The sequence below is a fragment of the Gouania willdenowi genome, chromosome 5, assembly GCF_900634775.1.
Source record: "Gouania willdenowi chromosome 5, fGouWil2.1, whole genome shotgun sequence".
NCBI classification, from domain to species: Eukaryota; Metazoa; Chordata; class Actinopteri; order Blenniiformes; family Gobiesocidae; genus Gouania; species Gouania willdenowi.
This window is the reverse complement of record NC_041048.1, coordinates 31,885,430-31,913,144: the sequence shown is the minus strand read 5'-3', so window position 1 is coordinate 31,913,144 and position 27,715 is coordinate 31,885,430. Positions and strand designations below refer to the sequence as shown.

The window sequence follows — 27,715 nt, the reverse complement described above, 5'->3', positions numbered from 1 at the left end:
TTGTATAGGGATCTATAGGTCCAAGGCGGGACTTATATACATTGACGTATAGGAATAACCACCAGTCATGTTGGACTTCATGAATTGAATATGAAGTTAGACGCATACATTTTCAGATGTTGATACCCTTAAATGGCAGTTGTTGCTGATTATTATCATCAATTCTACGTTGCCATAAAACAATACCTTGGTTAGAGTGACTTGGCAGCACCACACTTGGCATACAACACACAGGGTTGGGGTCAATTGCATACATGGTAATTAATTACAATTATGACATAATTATAATTGTAATTGTATTTGAAAAATACAATTGAGTTCAGAAAATTGACATGGTAAATGTAATTGGCATGAAAAAGTCATTTACAATTTAAATAAATGCAAAACTGGGAAACCATGTTACAGTTCTAAACATGTAACTATGTAGTTAACAATTATTAAAATGTGTTTCAGATCAAGTTTACTGGACACTTTTTACCATTTTACCATTAAAATAATTTCAGTGGAGGGGGGTACTGAACCAAAAAAGGCTCAGACACCCACAACAAAAATATTGATACCAATATTTTTATGGATGAGAAAGCCTAACGAGAGATGAAAAACAAATTAAATGACAAATAATATTTTTTGTGTATTTTACAGCTGATTTAAGAGACGCTAACAGAAAGCTAACACAAGAGGGTCTTTTATTAAAGGTAATTGTGATTAATTGTAATTGAACTTTAGTAAGTGAAAAGAGAATTGATGTTCAGGAGCAAAATTACAATTATAAATACAATTTAATTGTAATCATTATTGAGTTGTAATAGAAGATAGATAACTAAAGACGTAATTATAATTTTAAAATGTAATTGACCCCAACCCTGCTTAGTTTTGTGTAATATAGGTCTTATTTTGAAATGCATCCATCTGAAGTAGCTTGAGCTATTAAACATCAGGTGCTATAATGAAACAGGGCAATATATTCTGCTGAATAGAAATGGCAACTCTCAGCGTTTAGAAGTGACATCATTTATAAGACCAGGGCGATAACAATCGTGTCATTTGCAGTGGCGAGCTCCGTTGAAGCAGGTGTTTTTCCAATGTGGTTACTACCAACATCAGCATTATTCAGGCATGGCCCTCCTCCCCCTTTTCATTTTCTGCCTTTCTTCCCTGTTAAAACCCACAGTATTTGACTGAAGTATCCACACCATACATCATCCAGACTGGGGGGGTTGCTACCTCCCTTCCCCCTCCGTCTTGTGCTGTGGGAGAAAGAGAGGCGGCTTTATTTTAGTATTTGTTCGGCTGTTGGAAGGCTCTTATCGAAAGTCTCAGCACTCCTTCCACATGTCACCCAGCCTCCGCTCATGGCTGTCTGTGAGGCTAAAGAAATGTTGTTCCCGTCCACCGATGTGGAACAATCAAGTCCAGTCAGGCGCAGATTTCAACAAACGTACATCATTCACAATCAGGTTGTTTTCTGCTGATATCAGTCCATAATAAAATGTTAAATCAAAGATTTAACAATGGCCGACTAATACTTGGAGATAGGGCTGGGCGATTTTGCCTAAAAAAAAAACTCGGATTTTTTAAAGACAAATTTGATTTTCGATTTTTTTTTAATGTACTTAAAAATGACTGCAGACATCAGATATATTGTTAAAAGTGCAACTTTATTACTGTGATTGTCCTCAAGAGTTAGAATGCATAGAACAATCCCAAAATTAAAAAGTAAACAAGGCTCAACAATTTCAAGCTTTAACCCAGGTTTAAGCAAAAGTAACAGCACCTTCACAGTAGCTTCAATTTTCTGATTAGGGAATCAGATAACTACATATTCTATAACATATAACATTAGAATTAAAAAAAAATAATAAACTCTTCCCTTAGCATCTCAGCATAGTGCAAATAAAAAAATTGAAAATGCCTGTGGCACACATATAGCCTATACTCAAAGGGTAAACACATGTAAATAAAGAGGGGGCTGGCTCACATTGGAATGCGAAAAAGTCCGAAAAAACTGTGGTGGGAAAAAATAATAATTAAACTAGAATTTGCAAAATAAAAATTGTTTTTATCTACAAATTTGATTAATCAATTAAAGCGATTTTTTGCCCAGCCCTACTTGGAGACAATCTTCAGCCATATTAGAAGGTAGGGAGCTTATCACTTTGATTTCACCAGGTAATATAATAACTGCTTCATATCAGGATTTCCTTAGTGGATTATTTCAAATATTGAACCTTCATTCATCTTTTTAATGATGTTGGAGGGGTGGGGACAGAGGAGAGGTAAAACAGGCATTTCTTTCCTCTCTTTTTACAGACACATTGAAAAGGCTTCAGATTAGTCTTTAGGGGGATAATTGTCAGTGGCTTATTGAGCCTCTTTGCCCAGCTAGAGGCTTTTGGCAACATATGTGACGACAGTGCTTCTGTTCATCAGCCTGTATGACACATCACAATACGAGCTCCATGCACTGCTTGATACTTTTTAGGGTTTTTTTCAGAAAACTGTATTTTTGTGCCTCCTTTTTCATTGTTCTGCATTTGAATGTGGATGTTCTTAATGTTCTCCTATTAATGTGTCCAACTCAGTTGAGTAAAAAAAGTTGTTGTAAAACAAAAAAAGCTGTACGCAAACCATCAAATGAATACATTGATATGATCTAGGGTCTAAAGCCGAATGATAAAACTGTGTTGCTACTTTATGTGTCTGCATTGGTTGGATGAGATAAACATTAAAGCTGGGACAATATGATTTTCTCCCAATTTGATTTTAACCACGATACTTGGGTGCTTTACTTACTCTTGTGGGATGTTTGGTCTGAAGTTGCCGCCCGCTAATGTACCGGCCAGCGGCTCTGGACGTAAGGACGGTCTTCTTCTACTTTTTATTGTAAAGCGGGACTATGCCGTTCTCATTCATTTTTTAAGTTTTCCGGTTCACATGAGATTTTCCAAAAGCGGAAATACCGTCACTATTATCGATTCTAAAGAGAAAAATCATTTTTGGTATCATCACCCAAAGAAAGTCGCGATATATCGTTAATCGATTTTTTTCCCCCACCACTCTTCAAGCTCAGCCAACTGATTCAGACATGATACACAAAGAGAGGGAAAAACACATATTCAGTGTTTTCAACAAGCAATAAAAATGTCTTAAAAAAGTGAAGAGAAAGAGTAAAATTGGGTTTGATGCATGCTTCTTGCACATTTTTCCTAGCATAGCATTGTTCATTTAGCCTAAGTGGTGTTTTTTTTTTTTTTTGGGGGTCAATTCCACATATGTATTTGTGTTTACTGTTGGTGCTTTGGTTATTAGTTATTAGATTTGGTTTTCTGCTTCTCCTTTTTTTTCATTTGAGGCTACAAACGAGGAGTGTCCCGACCCGATACCGATATTGAATATCGGTCCAATATTAGCCTAAAAAAGAATATCAGATTCAAATTTCTGGATTTTCCGATTAATTTATTTTTTCCCCCCAAATTTAGTTCTTATTTATTTTATTCAATTGTGGAATGCTGTAGATATTATGTTGAAGGTTAAAATATAATTGGTTAATAATAACTGGGTCAGTTTTTCTGATACCTACTGATGCTGACTATTGTTCTCTGTTTGAGTAACATCACTTGATCAAGCCTTTTCTAACATTCCACACTACAAAATAAGTAATTAATATTTTATTAAAAAGAAAAGAAAAAAAAGTATGCATGATTCATGCTGATATCGGATCAATATCGGTATCGGCCGATACGCAAGGCTGCAATTAGGGGTGTCCCGATCCGATATTCATATTGGATATTGGGCCGAACGTTCTTTTCTAACGTGGAATGTTAGAAAAGGTTTGATCAAGTGATGTTACTCAAACAGAGAACAATAGTCAGCAACAGTAGTTACTTTGTTGGAGTGTGAACCACAGTCACCTATGGATGGAAGTGCTGGAGCGGAAAATTTTATCGGAAAGCTTTTATCGGTGATTTTAGATGCAGGCCGATAAAATCCAATATTCGTTTTCTGGCTGATATCGGACCGATATCCGATATCAATATCGGATCGGGACACCTCTATATGTAACCAATTGGTTAATAATAAATGGGTCAGTTTTTCTCATGCATACTGTTACTGACTATTGTTCTCTGTTTGAGTAACATCACTTCATTATTATTGTTTTATTAAAAAAAAAAAAAAAAAAAATGTTTGATTCATGCTGATATCAGATTAATATTGGTATCGGCCGATACGCAAGGCCTAAATATCGGTATCATATCGGGAATGAAAAAGTTGTATCGGGACATCTCTTCTACAAACTGGTCATTTGTTCTTAAAATGATCACTTTTCTATTAACCACACATTTTAAACACATTTGTGTTGCCAGTTTGTTTTAAACATAATATCATAATACTGAGACAGAAATTTAACTTCACACTGAAATGAAGGTTTAATTGACGGCTGTGGCTCAGGTGGTAGTTTGTACCCGTCATTTTTAGCCGTGACGGATTTTGACAGAATTTGTCCAATTTTACTTAACTTAGAAACATTTAGACAGCAAATGATTAGCATTGTTGAACATCTATAGACATATATACATATGTTGGCAGTTCAGAGTGACAGTGAAGCCCATCTGTGTCAGAGAGAGGAGAGCGATATAGCAGCGTAACACTTGCCTCATTATGACACGCATTGTGTAATGGTGAGCGCCTTTAGTGGTGTTTGAATTCAACTGATTAATTACATAATTTCATCCAAAAGTGGAAGCCCTATAGACCCTTGTTGAATTATGAAAGAAACTAAATGGTTGGGAACAAAAACCTAACAAAAGCAAAAATCTGGAATGTCTTCCTCTGAGGTGTCAGCAGGAATCACGTAGCAGAATAATAACACAACTGTGGATGTCTTACTATCGTAGGCCTGTCATATAAATCCATTCATCAATCTTCTTTATCCACTGGAGCCTATCCACTCTCGTATCATATCAGGTGCAACTTTGAGAACACCACGCATCGGATGTCTGCCTGTCGCTGCAAAACATACTGTATATAGACAGAAAACCTTTCACACACTCAAACACTGCTGGGGGCTAATTGGACACACCTAATAAACCTAACATGTGATTGGACTCAGTGTGGGAGGCAGCTGGAGCATGAGTACCTGCAGAAAACTCACCAGATCAAAACAAGATTATATAAACTCTACAATAAAATGATCCATAGGATTTAACATTGAGCTTTTTTTTCAAGTTGCACAGAAATATGAAGAAATTGTGCTTAAGCAGGGACAAAAGACTCTTTGATTGTTTGTAAACATTGTGACCTGTTTTGTAGGGCGGGGCTTAGCCTGCAGGCAAGGCCACAATTGTCTTCGTTTTTCCTGAAGACGAGTGTCCGCTGGAATCCTGTAAAACATGAATTTACATCAACTAGGGCCGGGACTACGCGACGATGTCATCGATTGACTGAGAATAACTAACGCGAGTGGCTCCTCCCAGTTTCAAAAGTGCAAGGCAGTGAAGACACACACACACACGCACACACACACACACACACACACACACACAATTCTTAAGGTAAAAGGAAAGTTAATTTTTTGTTGGAAAAGCTTCTCTGTATTAGCATTTGGAATTTTGAGTGTAAGAAAAATGTGAGTGGCAGAGTGTATCACTTTAAGTTGTTATTTTCATGTGAATGAAGAATTAAAAATGCACTTTTTTTCACTAAGCTAGGCCTATGGGTGTTTTCAACATAAATGGTAAATTCTGTTGATTTAGGAAGGACACCATGACAGGCTGCCGGCTCCCACCGCCTTTTTATTTTATTTTATTTATTATTTATTGAATGTTACCTCTGACTCTGAATGCATTATTTTGTACTTTTATATTCTTAGTTGAACTTTATTTTGGAATTTTGAGTTGAATAGCAATAAAAATATATCGCAATGTTAAGGAATTCATGGTTTTAGAAATGTAAATCAATATATATAAATTACTTTTAGTCAATTAATGAGGAGATGATCGAATCAAGTTGAATCAAACTGGAAAAGGAATCGTTAGATTAATCGATGCATCAAAAAATAATCACTAGATTAATTGTTTAAAAAATAATCGTTTATCTCAGCCCTAACGTCAACTAACATTATTCTGGCACCCAAACACACAACAAGACGACATTCTGAAGCTGTAACATTATTAGCCTCCATAGTCTTTAGCCAGCGGCGTTTCCTCCTGCTACAGTTGACGTGGGCCATTAAGGGGTCTGTACTCAAACTTTAAACTCTTGTGTTATCACTTCAATTGTTAACTACCTGCCTTACCATTAAAAATACTTCCGTATTTAGTTAATTGTTTTTTGGAGGGTTTTCATCACAATATCTGGAGCTTTTCAAATAACAGTGAAATGCTTTACGCCAGTAGTTCTTAACCTTTTTAGCCCATGACTCCCCGAAATAAAGGTGACACCGGGGACCCCCACTGTACCTGAAGGTGGTTGAACACAGACATGAACATTGAAGAACAGTCAGGTGGAGACAGGGTCATGTATAAAGTCTGGAAAAGGATGGTCCATTGTTCTATGAATCTGTGATAAACACATTTATTTATTAATCTGAATAATATCCAGTTATCCAGGAACTCTATTATTATTATGGCCATAATATATAGTCATCTTAAAGATGTAAATGTTTGTTTTAATCAGAAATAAAATGGGTCAACAGTGACCAAAAATGGTGGAAAGGTGGTGAAATGGGATTTTTTAAAAACCACAGAAATTGGTTAAATGTTGCAAATTGGAGTGGCAAAAAACAGGGAAAAAAAGTGATAAAGAGGGTTCAAAGTGTCAATATTGTCTTAAAAGTGGCAGAAATGGGGGAGGGAGAGTTGGGGGTATTGCAATTTAAAAAGTAGGAACAATTAATTTTAACCGGAAAATAATGGGCATGAGAAATCGTGAATGTTGTTAAATTGGCTAAAATAAGCATTAAATATTGTAAAAAGAGAAAAATGGGTCAACATATGTGACATTAGATAGAAAAGTGGTGGAGAAGGTTTACAAGTGCTGAATATGTCTTAAAAAGTGGAAAAAGTGTGCAGAAAAGGCGTTACAATTTGATGGAGAAGTGGCAAAAATGAAACTAATGCAGCAAAAATGCATTAATATGGCAAGAAAAAGTGATGTAAAAAGGTTAAAATATGGCAAGTTTAGTTTAGTTGCAGAAAAAAGGGTAAAAATGAGCAAAAATGGGCTCAAATTGTTAAAAAAGATATTCTTATTTTCATGAAGGCATCTGGCGACCCCCTCCCAGTGTCTTGTGACCCTAAATGGGGTTCTGAACCCAAGGTTGAGAATCCCTGCTTTAGACAGCTGTTTGCCAGACAGCTCCCGCTCTCCAAAACTAAAGGGTTGAATATGTTCTCATATCACAGACAGAACTTATCACTTTGAACTTATGTATAAGTGGAACCTGACGGCATAGAAATGTGAATGTAGCAACACATTTAGGTCTGTAGTACAACGCTGGGTATTCCTTGACATTGTAGAGACATGAGAGATTCTCTATAAAATAAATCACGTCAGGGGAAAGACAGAGGGAAGGATTCAGAATAGAAGAGCCATCGATCATGTCTTGCCGTGGCACAGTTTTCGTCTGGGGAAATTGCCAGCATCAGTCAGACTGAGTGGATGAATGTGGAGCGGCACACGCTGTTAGCTCACACTAAATAATATTCCAGTCCCTGCAGTCCAACTCGCGAATTTCTCCTTCTAGTGGCTACTGAGCGAGGATCACACAGTGATGTGATTACTGTCCTGGGCATGGCGGCACTCCTGCTGAACTTCAAAGTGAGCAGATCAGAGAGAAAATGAATAAAGAAGCTGTGCTCTGTGATCTGGACTGTTGCAGAACACTTTTACAAAGCTTTTTTTTTTTTTTTTTTTGCCTCTAGTTTGAACAAGTTGCAAGTGAGGATTTTGGCAGCATCTCCTCTGCATACAATTCAATTAAGTGCAACTTTATTTACATAGCACAAAATACAACAAGTCATCATATCACAAAATATAAAGTTATGTTTTAATGAAAAAGCGATGATGGGAGAGGAAAAAACTCCCTTTGAAGATAAAGAAACAGTTGCACATACTTCCTGCATGATTTATTACCTCATCAGAAGATACGATCAGGTAATCAGGTGAAGTGTTTTCATTCAAAATTATGAATTATGCATCAGGCTTTAATTAAAACTCATATTCCAAACAGGTTTAGCCTGGATAAGATTGACTGAAGTTTTATTTTGAAAGGACTATTCCATTGTAACAAAAGCATCCCCATGACCCTAAAATAGGAGCAAGCGGGTCAGAAAATCAGAATTTATTGTCATTATACAATTGTACAACAATATTTATTTGGCTTCACCTTAAAGTGCACACAGCTAAAAAGAAAAACCACAGAAGAAGAATATAAATAGTAACTCTAATTAAGTTATGATGGGCTAAGTACGGTAGAAGTTATTTATAGGTAGCGGCGTAGTAAATTATGAATAGGTATTGCAGAAAATAAAAATAAATATTTGCACAGTATGGAATGTGAAGTGTTGAAAAGATTAAATATAAATATTGCGCAGTATGAAATGTAAAACTATTGCAGGAATATGAAATATAGTTATTGCGCAATATGAAGTAAAACTATAGCAGAATTATAAATATTGCTCAGTACGAAATGTAAACTATTGAAGAAATGAAAATATAAACAATATAAATATTGCACAGTATAAAATGTAAAAACTATTGCAAGAATATAAAATACAATTATTGCACAGTATGAAGTAAAACTATAGCAGAATTATAAATATTGCACAGTATGAAGTAAAACTATAGCAGAATTATAAATATTGCACAGTATGAAGTAAACTACAGCAGAAATAACAAATGGATGGATGGATATAAAACTCATTAAACGTTCTATTTTGACAAACCAACAGCTTTTATTTTTTTTCAGCTCATTCGATCCTTCCAAGTGACCTTTAAAAAAACAAAAAACAAAAATAACCCAACTTCAGGACTTGTGTGAACAGATTCTTCCTGCTCCAATACAAGTAATGCAGCTTATCAAAATATTACTTAAGAATCGTAAGTGCATTCATGATAAACTCTCACATTTATAGTAGTGCAACTGAAATGCTGTTTTTATGATATAAATCACTTTTTGCTTAAAAAAAACAGGTAAATATACAATATTCGTCTTTAAAATGTGTTAGAGTGAAAATAATAATTATCCCCACCAAAAAAATACTCAAGTAAAGTACATATAATGTGTTAAGGTTTAATTATTTCAGACAACTGTTCCTCAGGAAATTGATTTTGATCTCCTGACATGTTTCGACTGACAACTGCCAGTCTTTGTCAGAGGCGTCTGTTGATCGAGGATCAGTTTGCTGAATGAATGAAACCGTGACATTTTATTCAAAAAGAAGACAAAAAGAATCTGGCTGGAATTAGTACACAGAAATCAAGGAAACTTTCAAGGAGACATCAAAGCAATCAGCAGACTCCTCTGATGAAGAACTGGCAGTTGTCAGTCGAAACATGTAAGGAGATCAAAGTGGATTTCCTGATGAACAGTTGTCTGAATGAATGAAACCTTTACATATTATTCAAAAAGAAGACAAAAATAGTACTTAACTCATTTCAGCAATTGACTGATTTTTAATGATTTTTAAAGACCCACAGAATATTTTGTACTATGACATTATTAAATATTAGAGTCTCTACTTTTATCAGACATGTTTTTTTGTTTTTAACTTGTTTTGTTTTTCCGTAATCAGCAGTTGAATAGAGACAAGTTTCACACAAATTGCCAGTTTCTGACAAAAAGCTGAGAAAACAGGCTTTTTATTAAAAAAAAACTCAGTTACTTTGAAACTAATTTTTTTTTTCTTTAGTGACACCTCAACATTGGTTTCCTTCTATAAAACAACAAAAACAACACTGAGACTGGGCTTTTGATGGCAAAGATATTATTATTTTGTTATCTGGGTCAGAATGAAATTGATTTCTTACTGTTTTTGGCCTTGCTCCAAGTCTCTCCCCCCACCGTTCCCACACACACCATTTCCTCCCCCCACCGGACATGCGGAGTTGACCCGCTTGCCTCGGTTCGGTGATCGTTTTGTCTCATCATTGCAACACTCTCAATAGTCCAGTTAGTTTCACGCATGCTCTGGTCGAGTGTGAGCTGCTCCCTATTGGTGATGTTAATCATGGCTAATCTCTCATCCAAAGGTGCGCTGCTACCCCCTACATGCCTTTAGTTGGTCACTACACCATAGTACAAGCCTGATATTCACAGGAGAACTCCGTCACACTGTCTCCTAGCAACCCCAGCCGAAAAACACAATTGACGCATATATGCGTCAGTGGCAGTGAGTGAGTTAAGCATAGTACATTGGTACATTTACTTTGTTTTTGTTCTCCACTGCATACCAGTTACAATCTGAATAGTATTTTAGTTATATATGCTTGTTATTATCACACATATGAGATTGTGCATGCATTAGTGCTGCCAGCTGGTGTAACTGGTGGCCCAAGCACTGCATAAAACCCTACAGGGTCACCTGAGGTTACGTTGCTGTGCGTCTCCCTCTCCCTTCAGCCTGTGATGGGGGTTCATGTTGGGTCATAGAGGTCAGTCGTCCATAGTAATACAGAACGGGGTCACAACCCAGAGTAGATCATTAGTGCAGATTCATTCTCTCTCTTTCTGCAGCTCATTCTCATTCCTTACAACTTTTATTTTCACCAAAATGAAAGTAAACAATGCTGCCTCTGTTGCAGGACTGCAGCTCCAGTTCATATCCACTCTTTATCTGCCCTTTTTTATGCAATGGTTAATGTTGGGAATAACTCAACCCTACTTTGCAGTGATGTAATCTTTGATGTATATCCACATCTGTTGCATCTTGACCTGTTAATGGAGAAGAGGGGGTGAGCGGAGCCACTCAACGTGCCACTAATCAATGCTGCTTTTTCTGTCTGGGTTAAAGCTGCGCTAACTGTATCACCACTGCTGCGTTTTGACCTGCTTTTTATCTGCTTGTTTGATTTTTTTCAGTGTTGCAGACGGCTGTCGACGGCTGAGCTCTGATAGCACACTACATCAGACATTTATAATTAGGCCCGATACGACACGATACAACTTTTTCACTTCTGTTACAATACCTATATTGCAGCCTTAATATTGATTGATACCAATATCAAACCGATACGATATCAACACAAATAATACATATTTTTTTTACTTATTTTGTAGTGTGGAATGTTAGAAAAGGTTTGATAACTGATGTTACTTAAACAGAACAATAGTCAGCAATAGTAGGTATGAGAAAAACTGACCCATTTATTATTAACCAATTGGTTACATACATTATTTACAGTATTCGACAATTGAATAAATATAATATTTTATATATGGGAGATTTTTATATGCAGTGTGACAAAATTCGATATTCGTTTTCTGGCTGATATCAGACCGGGACACCCCTATTTATAATATATCACAGTTGTTTTTATCTGGTCACTCTTGCTACCCTCAGTTTTTAACGTTCTAACTCAGTGGTTCTCAAACTTTTTTGGCTCAAGTACCCCCCGTTCTCTTATTACCCCCTTTGTTGAGCTACAACACTGTTGCTCAGAATACTATAAAGCAGTGATTCTCAACTGGTGCGTCGGGACCCAAAAGTGGGTCGCGGACCTGTACTGGGTGGGTTGAGAGGAGCTGGCCAAAAATAAATTAAAAAATACATACTCTCTCATGTTGGACTTGTCTTTTATTTTGAAAGAAACTTTTCTTTGACATGTATGCTGTGAAATGCATGTTGTACAGGAAAATATATAGATTTATGTTTCAAAAAGATTATATATGTGTATTTTCAGCAGCTATTTTTGAAAAACTAAATTTAGTTTTAGTTGTTTGAACTCTAAAAAAAAAAAAGACAAAAAAAAAAGTGGGTCGCAATTTAATTATCATGGCAAAATGTGGGTCCCAGGGTGAGACCAGTTGAGAACCCCTGCTATAGAGTGTAATGATGGAATGAATGAGGGTTAACATATATTTTAAATAATCTAACTTTGTAAATTAGTGGAAAGAAACAGTATTTTTATCATTTACTGATGTTGGAGCAAGACTGACCTTTGTATTTTCACTTCATGTTCTAATCAAGATAATTTTCATCACCATTATTATAATTATCATAAAACCCCATATTTTTATGCTTTTATTTGTTCATTTTACACTCTCTCAAGTGAGAGTGTTTGAGAAACACTGTTCTAACTAACTGAAGACATGCTTTATTCATAGGTACACTGTGAGATTTTCTGCCATGCCATAAGCATCCCTTCATTTTTGTTGTGTTTGTAGCAGTAGCGGTGCCAGGATTTAGATTTTGGGTGGGCCCCCAGAAATCTGAATGGGCCCGTTAAAATAAAATATCGTGTTTCCCTTCATCTCAACACTGACGCTGCGTTCAAGGTAACTCTGAACTCTGCCTTTCTCATTTGAACATTTTTAGAAATTACAATAAAGGCACAAAATGTTTGTGTGATTAAAGTTCTGATAATTCTGAATAACATTTTTATGTTGGCCCAACAAAGCAACGCAACATTATGTGGCACATTTCATTTCAGCAACAATGCATTCAAAGTGATTCATGTAAGGCTTTAAAAACATGACAGTGCTCAAGGTGAAACAAAATGAATGCATTTTAAGATCATATAAATAGCAACATAAAGAAAGCCTGCAGTTCTGTGTTCCACTACAGCAGTATGGAATTTGTGAATATTGTATATTATTTCCTAAAGTTTTTGGCATTAAAATGATTTAAATCACTGTTTTACTACCAACATGTGTCTCTGCACGGTGCCATTGTTGTTATGAGACGTCAGACAAATGATTTTTTGAGGAAGAGTGTCGGAGCTCCGCCTCCTAATGGGACGCCAGGTAGATAAACCCAGGATTCTGAGTTGTATTGCACACAGCATGTGTACAGTGACTTCCTGGTGGCGATGCAGCATGTGGGCGGGCTTAAGAGTCTACATGTGGGGTGCAAGCCGCTGATTGGCTGAAAATCTTTCACTCAATTCTTTCCTTGGACTTTTTATTTGATGAACAGCACCTGGGTGGGCCTTGGTTTGTGGTGCCACGGGTGGTTTGAAGCCACCTTTATCTAATTCGCCATTTCAATGTTAAATGGGGCACCTTTTATAAATACCTGTTTTCTGAAAAAATAAAATACACATTTCTATAATAATTGTCATTCAATCACATTTTAGGATCCCTACCATTAGGGGTGTGTATTGCCTTGCATCTGACGATTCATATCCTGATAGGTGACTGTACGATACGATGCAATATATCCCGATATTAAAGTATAAGGCGATTATTGCGATTTTTTTTTATATATATGACTTAAGAAACAACTAATCTGTAAATTTGTACACTTTCATGAGAGCATTATGTGTGAAATATATTTTATTGGCATATTTTACACTTAAAAGCACAGAACCTGGGGTGACAGAGCTTTCTCTGTAGCTGCCCCCACCCTATGGAATTCCCTACTGCAACTGCACCGACCTCCCATCCTTCAAATCATTTCTCAAAACTTGTTCAAAAAATGTTTCATTCAGCTTTTAATGTTTAAACCACCCACCCACTCACTCACTTCTTTTCTCTGTCATATTTTCTTGTTGTTTTCATGCTGTAAAGTGTCTTTGAGTGTCTTGAAAAGCGCTTTAAATAAAATGTATTATTATTATTATTATTATTATTGTAAAACATTGACTTTCCCGTTGCCTGTGCCAACAACTTAAAATAAAAAAAATAACATACAATCTGCCTGTGGCTTTTAAACCAACTTTGACTTTAGTGTAACATGACTTTAGTGCAACTTAACTGAGGTATATGCCTAGAACAACAAATAAATGCAGAAAGTTAGTACTTTCTTTTCAGATTTTATTGAAAAAAACACAAGCTGGTCAACATGCCCAGGTTTCAGTGCACTTCTGTGCAGTTACAATGTCTCCTGCATTGGAAAAGACTTTCCTAGTTAAATACAGGTTAAAAAAAAAAAAAAAATACATATATATATATATATATTTATATATATATTGATATATATAAATAATAAAAAATCGATATGGATGCATTTAGAATCGATCCGAGAATCCTGTGATGTAATATCGCGATATATTGCCGAATCAATTTTTTTCAACACCTTTACCTACCATAAAAAATGTGTTGCTTGTTTAAAGTGTTTTCTTGAGCCAGTTAAACCGAGGCATATTTGCATTAGCAGGCTGGTATCACCTCTCTACCTCAGTTTGAGCCAAGAAAAACCCTGTAGCCAGTCCAACAATAGAAGTACATGCAGGGCATGGTGGAGAAAAAGGCTTTTTTTTCTCAATAAACTACGAGCAATTCCAAGAAGAGAAGAACTTTGTTGTTTCTTTTGGAAAATGTGTTCCTACTCTACTAGAGAAGATACAATTTTCTGAAATATTAATCGTCTGATAATGAACTGTCATGCTTTGCGGTAAATGCGATAAATTGGAGCCTAAATCGTATTTAGGCAAGCATAATTTATTACCGTATATTACTCCCACTTCCTAATCTCTTTTTTTGTACTGCTACTAAAATGTTAATAATTCATTAAGTGTATTAGGGTTTCTGTTGGAATGGTGTTATTGTTTTTCTAGAGGTTACAGTGCAATCATCCCATTAAATAACATGTTTTTTCCCGAGAGCGGAAATTTAGTGTTGACCAGAGTTTAAATATTCATGATAAGTACAAGAGTTCTTGGAAGTATGTGATTAGCAAGCCTAATGAGCAATTGATAGAAAAAAAAGAAGGAGAAACCTGTGAAGTCATTACACATTAAAAGCACGCGAGTCAATTGCAGCTTAGAGTTAATTAGCTTGGCCGTTGTTTTAATTGTTCTTGAGTGATCAAAAGGGAATGAGTGTGGTAAGCAGAGCGGCTGTCTTCATGTCGCTGGGCTTTAGCGCACACACTATTTTAATCCGTTCTGACAAGACGAGGATCTACTTAATCCTATTACAGGCTTGCACATTAAACTACAGTAGACCCTCACTCGTGTGCTTGTTGTTTTTTATGTGTGAAAAAGGAGCAGTACAACAGGAAAGTGCAGTAAACTTTGAATGGATGTTTAGACCCCGCCCGGTTTCTAAAACAACACATTTACAACTGCAAAAAATGCTCAAGGAAACACCTCGAAAAACCCTCACACAGAGCAGCGCGTGACCCTTTTTTCATTACACGTTGTGTTTGTGTGGGAGTCTAGGTGTAAAACAGCACCAGATGGCTGGAGTGTGTGAGCCAACCAGAGCCAGTTTGCCAGTTTCTCTCTGTGGAGATTTGCCAGAAGTCAGAAAGCGACACAGTGTGACAGTCGCCAATGTGAAAATTACAAGGCTTCCTCTAAGGAAATACACACAATCTTGAATCCATTTATTGGCAAACAACAGTTTCCTACCAGGAGGATACCCTCTAACCCCAATGTTTAAATCTAATCCTAATCTCCGTAATCCTGCCTAAATATGCATGTATTTAGCACCACGTCTGTTCGACGAGCTTTAATCCACCAAAATCTAACCTCCTGTTGTAATAAAAGGACTAAAGTCAGTGAATTCAGGTTTTCAACCGAAATTGAAACAAGTTGGAGTTTTGTGAAAGGAAAAATTGATTTGTTCACATGAATAATATACATTATGATGGATTATTGTGTTCAGATTAGAACTACAGTAACCCACAAGGTACAGCAGTTCAAATCCCACTCAATCTAATTTACCATCTTTTCAACATACCCCGAGTTTGCGGTGCGAGGGGGGATGGGTGTTTGCCCCCCTCCCTAGTGGTCAAAAGTTTTCATTACAGTTTTCCCAAATTCATTCAAAAAAAATAAAATTATTAATATAATGTACATAATATACAAATATTTGAAGTGCCATAAAACAATATGTATTACTATTAGTTTCATGTCACAGATATTAGTTCTACCTCAAGTGTATAGTATTAGTGTAAAGTAAGTTTACGTGAAATGGCCCCAGGCTGTGTTTGAATAGTCCCTCCTATCTCCTTTCCTATTCTTTTTCCATAACCCCATGGATGATGTCACGGGGTTAAGGAAAGGTGTTAGGAGACGAGTTAGGAAAAAGTGATCACGTTTGTTTTGACGATCAGACGCACTTCCACTAGGCGAGGTAATAATCCTATGGTCACACCTCCTTCCGAGGGTTAAAAAACAGTGGATAGGAAAGGAGATAGGAGGGATAATTCGGACGCAGCTCTAGTCTTTTGAGACTTTAGGTTGGTTTTCTTCTGTTGCGCAATTCCTCTCCACAATGTAAATGGGGAAGCGACACTGCGCCCAGCAGTTCATGTATGGTACTGCAGCAAAAATGAAGCAGAAAGCGGCCCCCAACCTGATTTTATCATGAATTTACATTAAACGACTCGTCGACGCACAATTTTGTCATTAATAATTTTTGCGTTATCGTATATGTTGCACACATTGTGGTTGGCGTGAATCTCAAGATTGTCTTTATATTTAATTCCATTTTTTCTTTTGCCCCCCCCAGCAAAAATTTCAAATTTCGCCTGTAATTTTAGATCAGTTTTGGCTATAGATAATCTGGCTGCGTTGGCTTTAACTGTCCCCTCCCCCACTGTGACTTCCTCTCTGTGTCCGTCCCCTCTGAGCTATGGTGAAGTAACCGCGGTTGGATTTCATGCCTTGCCGACCTCCTCACAGTGTATAGATTTTAACCTCCTGCCAGTTTCATCAATCTCCAACTGGGCTGATTGTTCCTGTCGGGATGGGGGATTAAGAAAAGCCTGGGGTCTGTAAATCACACCTGCTAAAGGAGGCGAAGAGGGCCCCTTCTCTCCTGTGGGTCTTATAGGTTTAGTCAGCAGCTCATACTGAGAGGTCAATGTAGATATCATTACAAGGCCCTGAATTGGCCTCTCTTCTGCAAAATGGGCATGTAGCTCTTTAAAAATGTTTATTGAAAAGGGAACAAATGAAATTAAAAGGCAAATAATCTGACAAAGTTTCTATAGTGGATTGTGTAAGAAGAATTGGAATTACTCTGCAATTTGTTCAAACCTGAGATAAGTCAGAGAGACAGAGACATCGGAATTTTTTTTCAGCCAATCATTTGTTAAAAGACATTATATCAAACAGGAAAGTAAGTCCACAGAAATAACAATTCATTATGGAAAATATAATGGTCTTTACTGACTAGTTAAAAATGTGGGGCGTGTTTTGTCAGGCCGGGTCAGGTCGTCTTGTTATTTTTGGCCCAAATAAAGCTCTACTGTGTGCATCCTTTACTTTGTAACTCATAATCACCATTCAATATAAACAGTGTGCTTCCTAATCTCAGAATTAATGATTTGGGGGGCGTTTCCATAACAGTCCCAATATTACTGCGGGTCTCACCTAATACATAATTGAAATTTAAAAAGCGTATTTTGGAATCAGTCTTTTGAATACTACAATATACAGTGTCTGTGACTATTTATTAGTGGAGGACCTACAGTATACCAAGCATGAATAACTCTCTACCTACATTCATCATGACCCTTTACCAATTCAACAAATAACTTTTGGCTTTAAAGTAAGGCAGTAACAAAGATAAATAAATAAATTTAAAAAAATCTTCACAAAATTTGGCCATCAGAGGGTTATACATTTTGCTGGACTGGCCTACAATACCTCACAATCCCACTATGCTGTGAGAAATTCCCAGTGAGAACCCTAAATTCTATATTTTAATGTATGTGATTTGGTCATTTGATGTGCACCTGTGTGTTTATTATTTGCTGTTATGTAAATAACTATCAGATTGCAAGTTTTTTTTTTTTTTAAATAAGAATTACTGTGTGCTTTTCTAAATCTTTTTTTTGTCTGTCAGCTAGATTTGTTTATCAAAGATAGTGTTTTGATGGCGTAGCGTTGACTTCAGATATGGACAGCACAGTAAAGTAGGGAAACTGAACAGAGAGGCGGACTGATAAAAACATGAATTATGTTCAAACTAAATGTAGATTACACTAAAATGTAGCCGTTAGCTTGATTGCATTATTATTGCATTATTTTTTTTTTGCATCATCCACCAACACAAATTACTTGTATTGTGAAAACTCTACTTGGTTATATAATTTTTTCAAACCACTTGAATAACTATGCTTTTTAGAAATGACTCTTAGCTGGGAACATCACATGATTATGAAAAAAATATATATTAAACTTAACAATATAGATTGTCTGCGATGGACTGGCGCCCTGTGCAGGGTGTACCTCCGACTAACGTCCAATGAGAATCCAGAAAATGGATAGAATAGAGATTGTAAGTCTATTTATTCAAATTGTTCATGTGTGTCAACAGAAGTTATGTCATCCTTTAATTTGGACACAGACTAAGATAAAGAAATTGAAAATTCCTCTGTGGGATAGGAACCACATCCATCTTAATTTTAACTGTAAGCCAATCTTACAACACAGCATCAGCCAATTAATGCAAAAGCCCTTATATGTTGAAATGTGTCTGTGTTTTGAAACGTGAATCAATCAGTCTGGGAAATAATAAACCCCTGAAACGCCCTCAGGCATTTCACCAAATCACTGATAACGTTGATGTGCGCTAGAGATAAAGTCAATAGGTGTAAATTGTAATCGAGTGGAGAAAATGAATATAAATCATAGACATGTGACCCCGCTGTTAGGCTGCGGTTGGGTCAAAGGTTAAGGATGGGTTTTGAAAGGTCAGTATTAAGCCTCAGTTAGAAAGAGCAGAGTTCACACTCATCTGTAAACAGGCTCACACTAAATGAATAAAATCGACCTTTTTTGTTTTGTGGTCAATTTTTCAATTACATTCCTTGAACAGCAGTTTGACCCTCCTGTTACTTATTGAATGTGATCATTTCGACCGTGGGTCGTCTTCTGATCGAGAGGTTGGGGGTTCGATCCCAGTACCTGACTATGTGTTGAAGTGTCCTTGGGCAAGACACTGAACCCTAAGTTGCTCCCAGCAGTCCTGTCCCACTGGTGTGTGAATGTGAGAGTGATTGGGTGAATGAGCTGATATGTAAAGCGCTTTGAGACTGCTTCAGTGTGGTGATAAAGCGCTATATAAAATCAAGTCCATTTACCATTTACCATTTCAGCAAGGGAATGTGCACAAGATATATTGTAATCATACCTGATGTTAGACAAACATTATATAGAGTTGCATTCAGTTTGTTTGGCTAGTCACATGTTGGATTAAGGTAAAAAAAAAAAAAAAAAAAAAAAAAAAAAGATATCATATGTTCAACATCTAATCACAAATTGGCCAGTGTGTAATGTACTTTGTGTTGTGAGTCATGTGATCCACTAATGGTAAGAATGAAACCATACAAATAAACAACTGTACTGTTTTCCAGATTCTAAATTACTACTTTTTTGTTTAAAATTAGGTGAGTGACTTATTTGGAATGTCATATTGATGCATTTGTCAGCAGCATCTTGCAAGAAAAAAATTTGCATAGTGGCTTCTCACTTAACACTTATTGTAGGTGTGTGTTGTGAATCGGTTAAATCATGTTTAAATAACAACGTCCCATGATATGATACATTTTAGGCTTTGGAGCATTGTATGCATTTACTGCTATAGAAAATAAATAACAATATTTAAAATATCATCATTCGTAGCCAGAGTTGAATTCCAGAAATTAAAGCTGCAATATGTAGAATCTTGAGACGCTCTACACTCCCCCCTCCCCTCCTGAACAAAACTTACTGGTCTTCTTGCGAACGTTTGTGCAAACGTGTACAACTGTGGAGCTCTTAGCGACTTTTTTTTTTAATAGCGACTATGCCGCACATACGAAGTCAGAGGGACCTCCGCGAAGTTTGTTCCTCCCGAACACGTTTGTGCCTTCATTCTGTTGCTTCTCCACATCGGTCTTCCTTTTGATTTTGCTGTGCCAAAAGCCGCGATGGAGACTTCTGCTGGAACATCTGCCATGGGACTTTCACTACTCTCAGATCGTGAACGCGCATAGACTTTTGACGAGCAGCTCAAGTAGCCAATAGTAATGCTTTAAACAGCTCATGGGATTGCCCTGTTGGTACAACAATCTCTGATTGGCTGAAGTCTAGCGTCACGCTATTTTATCTTTAAAGCTGCTTTTCAGGGCCAGGAGAAGGAGAAAAGATTCACTGTCCACTCAGAACACTTTGTATTAAAATATGCTCAAAGATGATTATGGATTTTTGACCGAATGACACCAACAAAAACGTACATACTGCAGCTTTAATAACTGGCAGGAAGTAAGTTGACTCCGTAGAACTAAAAAGTGGACTTGCAAAGTAGAGCTGATAGACAAATAGCAGCCTGATTACATTAATAAATGACCATAGAAAGCTGAAAATGGGCAGTTATACAGATGTGGGCCAGTAAGGAGCACCAGGTATTTGTAGATGCTTGTTGAAACTCAGTAGACTCTATATGATTTGTTAAGTTGTCTATCTGATCAACACTCTCTTCAGCTAATAGTGTTCCAAGTTACAAAAAAGGAATACTTATAACCAAATTAAGCCTATTCAACAGTCTAATATTCAAGCATGCAATTCACAGCCATGAACAACTCACGTGTTTATTTGTCAGCAAAAAACATACATTTCGTAGAATTGGACTGATAGACTGGTGCTACATATGGTCCAAGTGTAAATATAGAACGAGTTGCTTACAGATGTTAGTAGCTGCCACCATACACCCCAAGCATGTGAATAGATCATTGAGAGTTCACCGTTTCTACATACAGTATATACTATGTTGGTGATATAACTGACATTTTACCTACAAAATAGTGACAACCTTTTCAGCTTTTCTTTACAGAACATGCAAAACTTAAACGCAAATACACCAGGATTCTTTAGAAAAAAAGGTTTTTGTGCATATGTTAAAGGTCTCGACCACATGTTGGAAAGCTAGCATGGTTTTAGCCAGTAAGACTTCCTCTAAGCTCCACCCTCTCCTCCCCTGACCATATGCGCCTATCAGAGCTCTGTCCAAAACCACGCCCACACAAGCTTAAACACACATCTGCTATAAAATACAAAAAATTCTGTCCAACAGAAAGAAGCTGTGTCACTTTTCAGGCCCTTCAGATCCCTCATTTGTGTTTGATATTACCAGGAACAGTGTCACGTGTCGAGTGTACACACAGAAGAAGGCAGGGAAAGAGGGGTTGAGACTTGAAGGCATCTGATTGGTTCTTTGTATTTGGGCCGAACGGCAGGGATTGGTCAGAGTTTTAACATGATTGCAGCTGCTACAACGATGTGATTCTTTTCGGGGTTGTTTTTCTAAATATATACGTAATTCTACTATCAGGATGGAAGGACCATTTTATCCAGTATAACAAAATGTGTTTCTGAACAGGATTGTGGACTTCACCTGTAGGGAAGATGTTTTGCCTTTTGAGATGTGAGCTGAAAGCTTTGAAATTCACTAGATGTAGTGGTGCACTGATTTAGACTGATTTGGTAGGATGCGATATGTACCCCACATTATTAAACAAATAATAAAACAATGCACGAAGACCTTCAGTTTTTTGTGTATGCTCGAAACCTTTCAGGAGGAGACACCATGAAGACATTAAGCTCAATGTCACAATTTTCATGTGTGATGATAAATGGGGTGGAATAGTAACACTGAGTTCACAATACCATAGACAATAATGTACTTGCCCATAACAATACAATATGATATTTTTTAAAAAGAAAAAAGGCAAAAAAAAATTCTAATTGGAAAAATAACCCTACTTTTACTTGATTTTACATACTTTGTGTGGGCATGACCTTTTCAACTCAATAGGAATAGAACATATAAAAACAAACCAGAACAATCTGGTGTGTAGTAGATCGTGTGGATTTTTTTTTTTTTTTTTTTTTCTGACCGAAATATATACTGTCTCACCTTTAAAGCTGCAGTATGTAAGTTTTTTTTTTTTGCTTCATTTGGTCAAATTCCATAAACACCTTTGAGCATACTGTAATTGAACGTGTTCTGAGTGGACAGAGATATTTTAAGTAGCAACAGTCTAAAGTTCCAATCATTCTCGGTGTGGAACAGACTATTCCCTGTGACTACGCATGCCGTATTGGTTTCAGAGGGAGAGTGAGAACAGATGGGTTACATTGCATGTAAACCTAAGATAACCACATCCAACGTGGACAGAACAGACAACATTTATTTTGCAGTCTGTGCGAGTTGTGGTTGTCAATCAGCTCTGACCGCCTGTGTGAGCTGGGTGGAGGGGGAGGAGCTCACGGCAGCAGCCGCTGTTCAGGGCAGTAACTAAAAAACATACATGTTCAGACAAGCTTATGGGTAGGAATGTGCGATATTTTATTGTTTATAATTTATCGTCAAAAACATTGTCACCTGTAAGAATATGTCATCCCACGATATAAACGATAAATTCCCATGTCTGAAATTACAGAGGCCATTTGTCCCTCTGTCAGATCCACCCAAAGTTCCACACACACGGGGACAGAGATGAACCTGTAGCAGGGATTATGAACTGGAAACTCAACTAAAGCTATCTATGCTAAGCTAACCCACCGACACACTAACTGGGCTAAGAGCTAATGCTAACCACTCCATATAAGGAAAAGACCAAGTAAAAAGATTAAAAGAACACGTCTTACTGTCAGAAAACCACAGAGAGCCACTGATTTGTTTATGGTCAGATTTAACACTTGTATGGAAGGATAAAAGCTAAACATGTCACACGTTGTGTGAAATAATGTTAACATAAATTCTAATGTCATTATTCATCTGTCCCAACTTCTGAAAGACATTTTTTTTTATTATTTTTCACGTGTTCACAGACAAAGTTGGTCCCATTAGACTAATGTAACTATTGTGATTATTACACCTAAATATACTGAATGATTAAATCATCAGCTTGATCATGTTTAATTATAGGAAATCAGAGAGTTATTTATCAATCATAACTTTATGTAACTCATTATCAAATATAAAATTAACAAGATTCATCAACAGTAAAAACACTATTGGAGTTATTTGTGCTTTTTTTTTAAGAAAATAATTTCAAGTGAGGAAAGAAATAATTTGCATACAATATATTCCATAAAAGCAGCTATTGTAGCCTCTTTTTAATATGTCTGGTGTTGATGTATTCAGATTTATTTGTGTTTGTAAGGATCCTGTTTACACTAAGTTGTGAATTTTTTTATTTATCGTGATTTTTATTGTTATCGTGATAATACCAGAAATTATCAGGATATTTTTTTTGTCAATTATGCCCATCCCCACTTGATGTAAATAAGCAATTTTATCTCACTGTTTACAACATTTTATTTGCATCATTTGATGGAAAGCACTTTGTGACCTGTGTCTGTAAAAAGCGCTCTATGAATAAAGTTTGCTTACTTACAGAGTGATACGTGCATTCATGTCAGTCTCTAAAACATCAGAAAACCCTCCAACAACACAAGATAACGTCCATACATTTTTCACTTGTCCATATTGAGAAAAAAGTTGCTAAGAGCTCCACAGTGCGTGTTCATAAGTCTACCGGTAAGGGATGGTAGGTTTCAAAACAGGGAGGGGAGGCAGAGCGTGGTTGATTCTATACAAGTCTTACAATTTGACAGCCTCATAATGAATAAATAGATAAATAAATAAATTGCCTTCTAAATAATTTTTCACTAATAAAAGTGTCTTCTGACTGTCAACAAACCAAATGATCTAAAAATCCAAAGCTTGTGCTATTTTCGTCATGTACTCAGATGGTGAAACACTGATGACTATTAAAAGTTGCGTGATGTCAACAAATGATGCAGATTGAAGAACTCCGGAGGAACCTCTAATTATGATCTCCGAGCAACTTCAGAAGTCAGATACAGACATAATTGCTCGACTGTTCTCCTCAGTAGAATCCACTTCATCTTAACAAAGTAACGTTTGTCTGACATCAACACCCCAAAGACGTTTGTGAAGTGTTTTGTTGTCGTTCTCCTTTTGTTGTTCTGAGTTGTATCCTGTTAATTACTCGAGTGTGACCTGCTGAGCTGGGACGGAGCCAACACGAAGAAGACTAATGAGCTGACGCCCCAGAGGCTCTGCCCCACACATTAGAATTCCCATACATACCTGGCCCATCTCCATCCTCCTCTGTTTCTGTCCTGCAGACCAATGATGCACTCATTACGCTCCAGTCTCTGGTCTGTAAGCTGGAAAATCATCTGGCACTTTGTACTGTGCAGCCTGTCAGCGTGTGAGCGCAGTCTGACTGCTAACTATGTACTATAATTTTATGTATCACAACCCGCAGGCAGCGATATTTAGCTGTTAAGAATTGTAAATGCAGTGAAATCGCTGTGAGTCGCTCTTATCAAAAACATGCAGATGCAGAAGAGGACAAGCACAGTGGTTAAATCAGCCTGGCTTTGATCGGAGTTTTGTCCTGGCATGGGATCAGATTGAAATGCCTTTATTTTCCTCTGTAATGTTGAGCGTCTGCCACGCATTAATAAATCCACAGGCTGGTTTATTTATTCATATTTCTTTGCAGTTTGACAGACTACACAACAATGTGAGCCCCAGGGAAGATGGGATGATAGCAGAGTTTAATGTGACTACTTCTTTGTCACAACAAGATCTGATGCCACTCACAACAGAGTCAGCCAAGTCCCAGCTTGAATGAATGAAAATGTGTCTTGAGTGTGTTTGGTCACAAGGGATTCCCGATGTTTGTGTTTCGTCTTTTCTGTCCGTCTGACTTCCAGCACATGAGTGGATTCTTGAAGCCTTCTCTATTTTGTTTTATCTACAGCTACCGCCACGTCTTCACTTCATCACAGAGAAGATCTGAGAACATAGAGGAGTACATTCAGATCAAATCTTGTCAGAAAACATGAGGATGCATAGAAGTCTGGGTCTGGCTGCTGTGGTGGTCACATGTGTGTGTGCTATTCATCTGGCCACAGCCTTTGAAATCCCACTGGAAGGTGAGTGTTGGCTCTTTATTGATAATCAATAAATGATTGGAACATCTTTCACAAAAAAATGTTGTTAGATAATTGCATGTGTTTTATGTTAAAGATGCAGTATGTAAGTTTTTTTGGTGTCATTGTGTCAAAAATCCATAATCACCTTTGAGCATATTATAATTCAAAGTGTTCTAAGAGAACACTAGACTTTGGTTCTACATGGTATTTTTCTAAATTCTAACAGTTTCACTGTATATGACGGTATTTTATTTTAAAAAAAAATGTATGGATAATCAAGTGTTCACAGCATTTTCTACTGGTTGAAAATCAAAAAAGTTTATTTTGCCGAGTAAAAACACAAGCAGCAATAATAATAATAATAATAATAATAATAATAATAATAATAATAATAATAATTATTATTATTATTATTATTATTATTATAAATATAAGGATGAGGGATAAACAAAGGATAGAGGATAAAGAAAAATAAAGATGAAATTAAGAGAGGAATTACTGCAGTTGATTGGCTTAGGATGGTCTATTTTACTGTCATGATGAGTGAATATTGTTGAATAATACCACACTAGTAGTAATACAAGTTTGCAACAGCAGCCCAATGGCTTTTTGCCATGCTAGCTTAGCTTTAGCATTAGCTTGATTTCTCGCTTTAAATGCCACATACTCAGTGGTGTGGTGGTTTTTTATGTGAAATAAAGTAGCGTACGTTTTGTTTGCAGCACCACCAGGACTTATTTCCGCATTATAGGAATGACAAAATGCGATCCTTTGCTCTCTTTTTTTGTGTATCACTGCCGAACTGCCGACATGCTAAGCTAACCGTGCCTCTGTGTCTGTGAGTGTTGTTCTCCTGTAGCAGAGGCATGCGCACGCAGGCACATGCTCATATGGAGCTTCAGAGCTTTCAATAGTGTCTTTCTTATCCATTTACACCATAACTAACACCAGAGTGCTACTGTTTACCTTCCTATTTAGAAGTGCACCGTTGAAAAGGGTCCGGTGTGAAACGCGGTGCAGCGTAGCATTCCGAAAGTTGTGTAATCAAATACATCGGTCCGGCAATGTATTAAAAATTCATATCATAATGAAAATATATACTGGTATTCAGTATGAACCGGGTATACCGCCCAGCCCCATATATGAGCTTTAGAAATCCAGGGGTGTGACACTTCTTTTGAACCAATCAGAGATCTTTTTACCAACAGAGTGGTCCATGAAGTGTTTTGGGGCTTTACTATTGGCTGCCTGACTAAAGTCGATGTGCGATCACGTCCTCTGTAGTAAAGGAGTAATGGCGGACCTTCCAGCAGGAGAAGTCCCTATTGCGGCATTGGGCAAGCAGAACAATGAAGAGTGACGTGGAGAAGCATCAGCCTAAAGTCCCAAACTTACACTACGTTCACACTGCAGGTCTTAATGCACACTTCAGATTTCTTTTTTTAATTCGATTTTTTTTTTTTTTGCGTGATCATTCATATCACATATTAAATGCGTCTTCAATCAGTTTGGAGTATGAACAGAATGCAACCCTGAAGTGACTCACATGCACAGAAGAGGTCCTAAGGTGACCCATAACCCCACAGGCACGTACAGTGTTTACGGAAGTAAATATGGAGATATCCAGGGGAGGACTGTGTGTTGCGCTGATAAATTTTTTTTCCAACAGAAGTCAGCACATTGTCCACTCTCTACTGGATCCTCTACCATGGCTGTTGTTTTTCCACGTGGCTTCTCCTGGGACTCAGAATTATGACGTTTTCACATTGTGATGACGTAGGAGTCAAATAGAAAGCGCCTCGGCCGTCCAGACTGCAGTCGCATTGAAAAAAATCGGACATGTATTGGATTTAGGACTACATATGACACTTTTTTGATTTCTTAATCAGAACATTTAAGCTACTGTGAAGGTGCTGTTACATTTTGCTTTAAACCTGGCTTAAAGCTTGAAATTGTTGAATGACAGAGCCTCATTTACTTTTTATTTTGCGATTTTTCTATTCATCTTGAGCACAATCACAGCAATAAAGTTGCACTTTTGACAATATATCTGATGTCTGCAGTCATTTTTAAGTACATTGAAAAAAAAAAACCTAAAATCGAATCGAAACTCGAATTTTTCATTAAGAAATCGAGGATTTTTTTTTTTAGGAAAAATCGCCCAGCCCTAGTATGCTGGGATAATATTTTCTCTTTTGCATTTCAACACAGATTAGTGGTGCTCATTTTTAAATGTTCATTCATTGTTACAAAGCACAATTAAAGCTACTTTAAGACAATCATTCAGCAATCAAAGGAAGATAAATGTGTAATTGTGTTTTTGTTTGTTGTTGCTCATCTGAAGGTAATTATCTGTCAAGATGAATAATCTAAATGGTGGTAAATTATTTAGAGTGCTTGAACTTGTCAACATTTTCGTGAACTGAATATATTTACTTCTATTATCTGGTGTTTTGTCTTTTTTGTTGTTGTTGTTGTTCTTACCTCGGAAACTGATATAATCCCTTCTAAATTTTACCCATTTATCTTCACGGGCCTGATAACTGGTTTAAGTGAATGCATTTGATCCCTGTTGAACTCTGTTACATTAGATGTTGAAAAATGATAATAGGACAGGTATTATCCTAAACTGCTGACT

General features: G+C 36.9%; 1 protein-coding gene across 7 annotated transcripts in view; it reads left to right on the top strand.

Annotated features, from left to right (window-relative positions):
• The window catches only part of chl1b (cell adhesion molecule L1-like b), a 150,044-nt gene that overhangs the window by 49,923 nt on the left and 72,406 nt on the right, over window positions 1-27,715 (top strand). For all 7 annotated transcript variants that reach the window (XM_028446724.1, XM_028446722.1, XM_028446723.1 and 4 more), the window contains exon 2: window positions 24,903-25,077. In XM_028446724.1, the coding sequence (XP_028302525.1) occupies window positions 24,984-25,077 (94 nt within the window). In that variant the 5' untranslated portion in view covers window positions 24,903-24,983. The remainder of the gene's footprint in view (window positions 1-24,902; window positions 25,078-27,715) is intronic.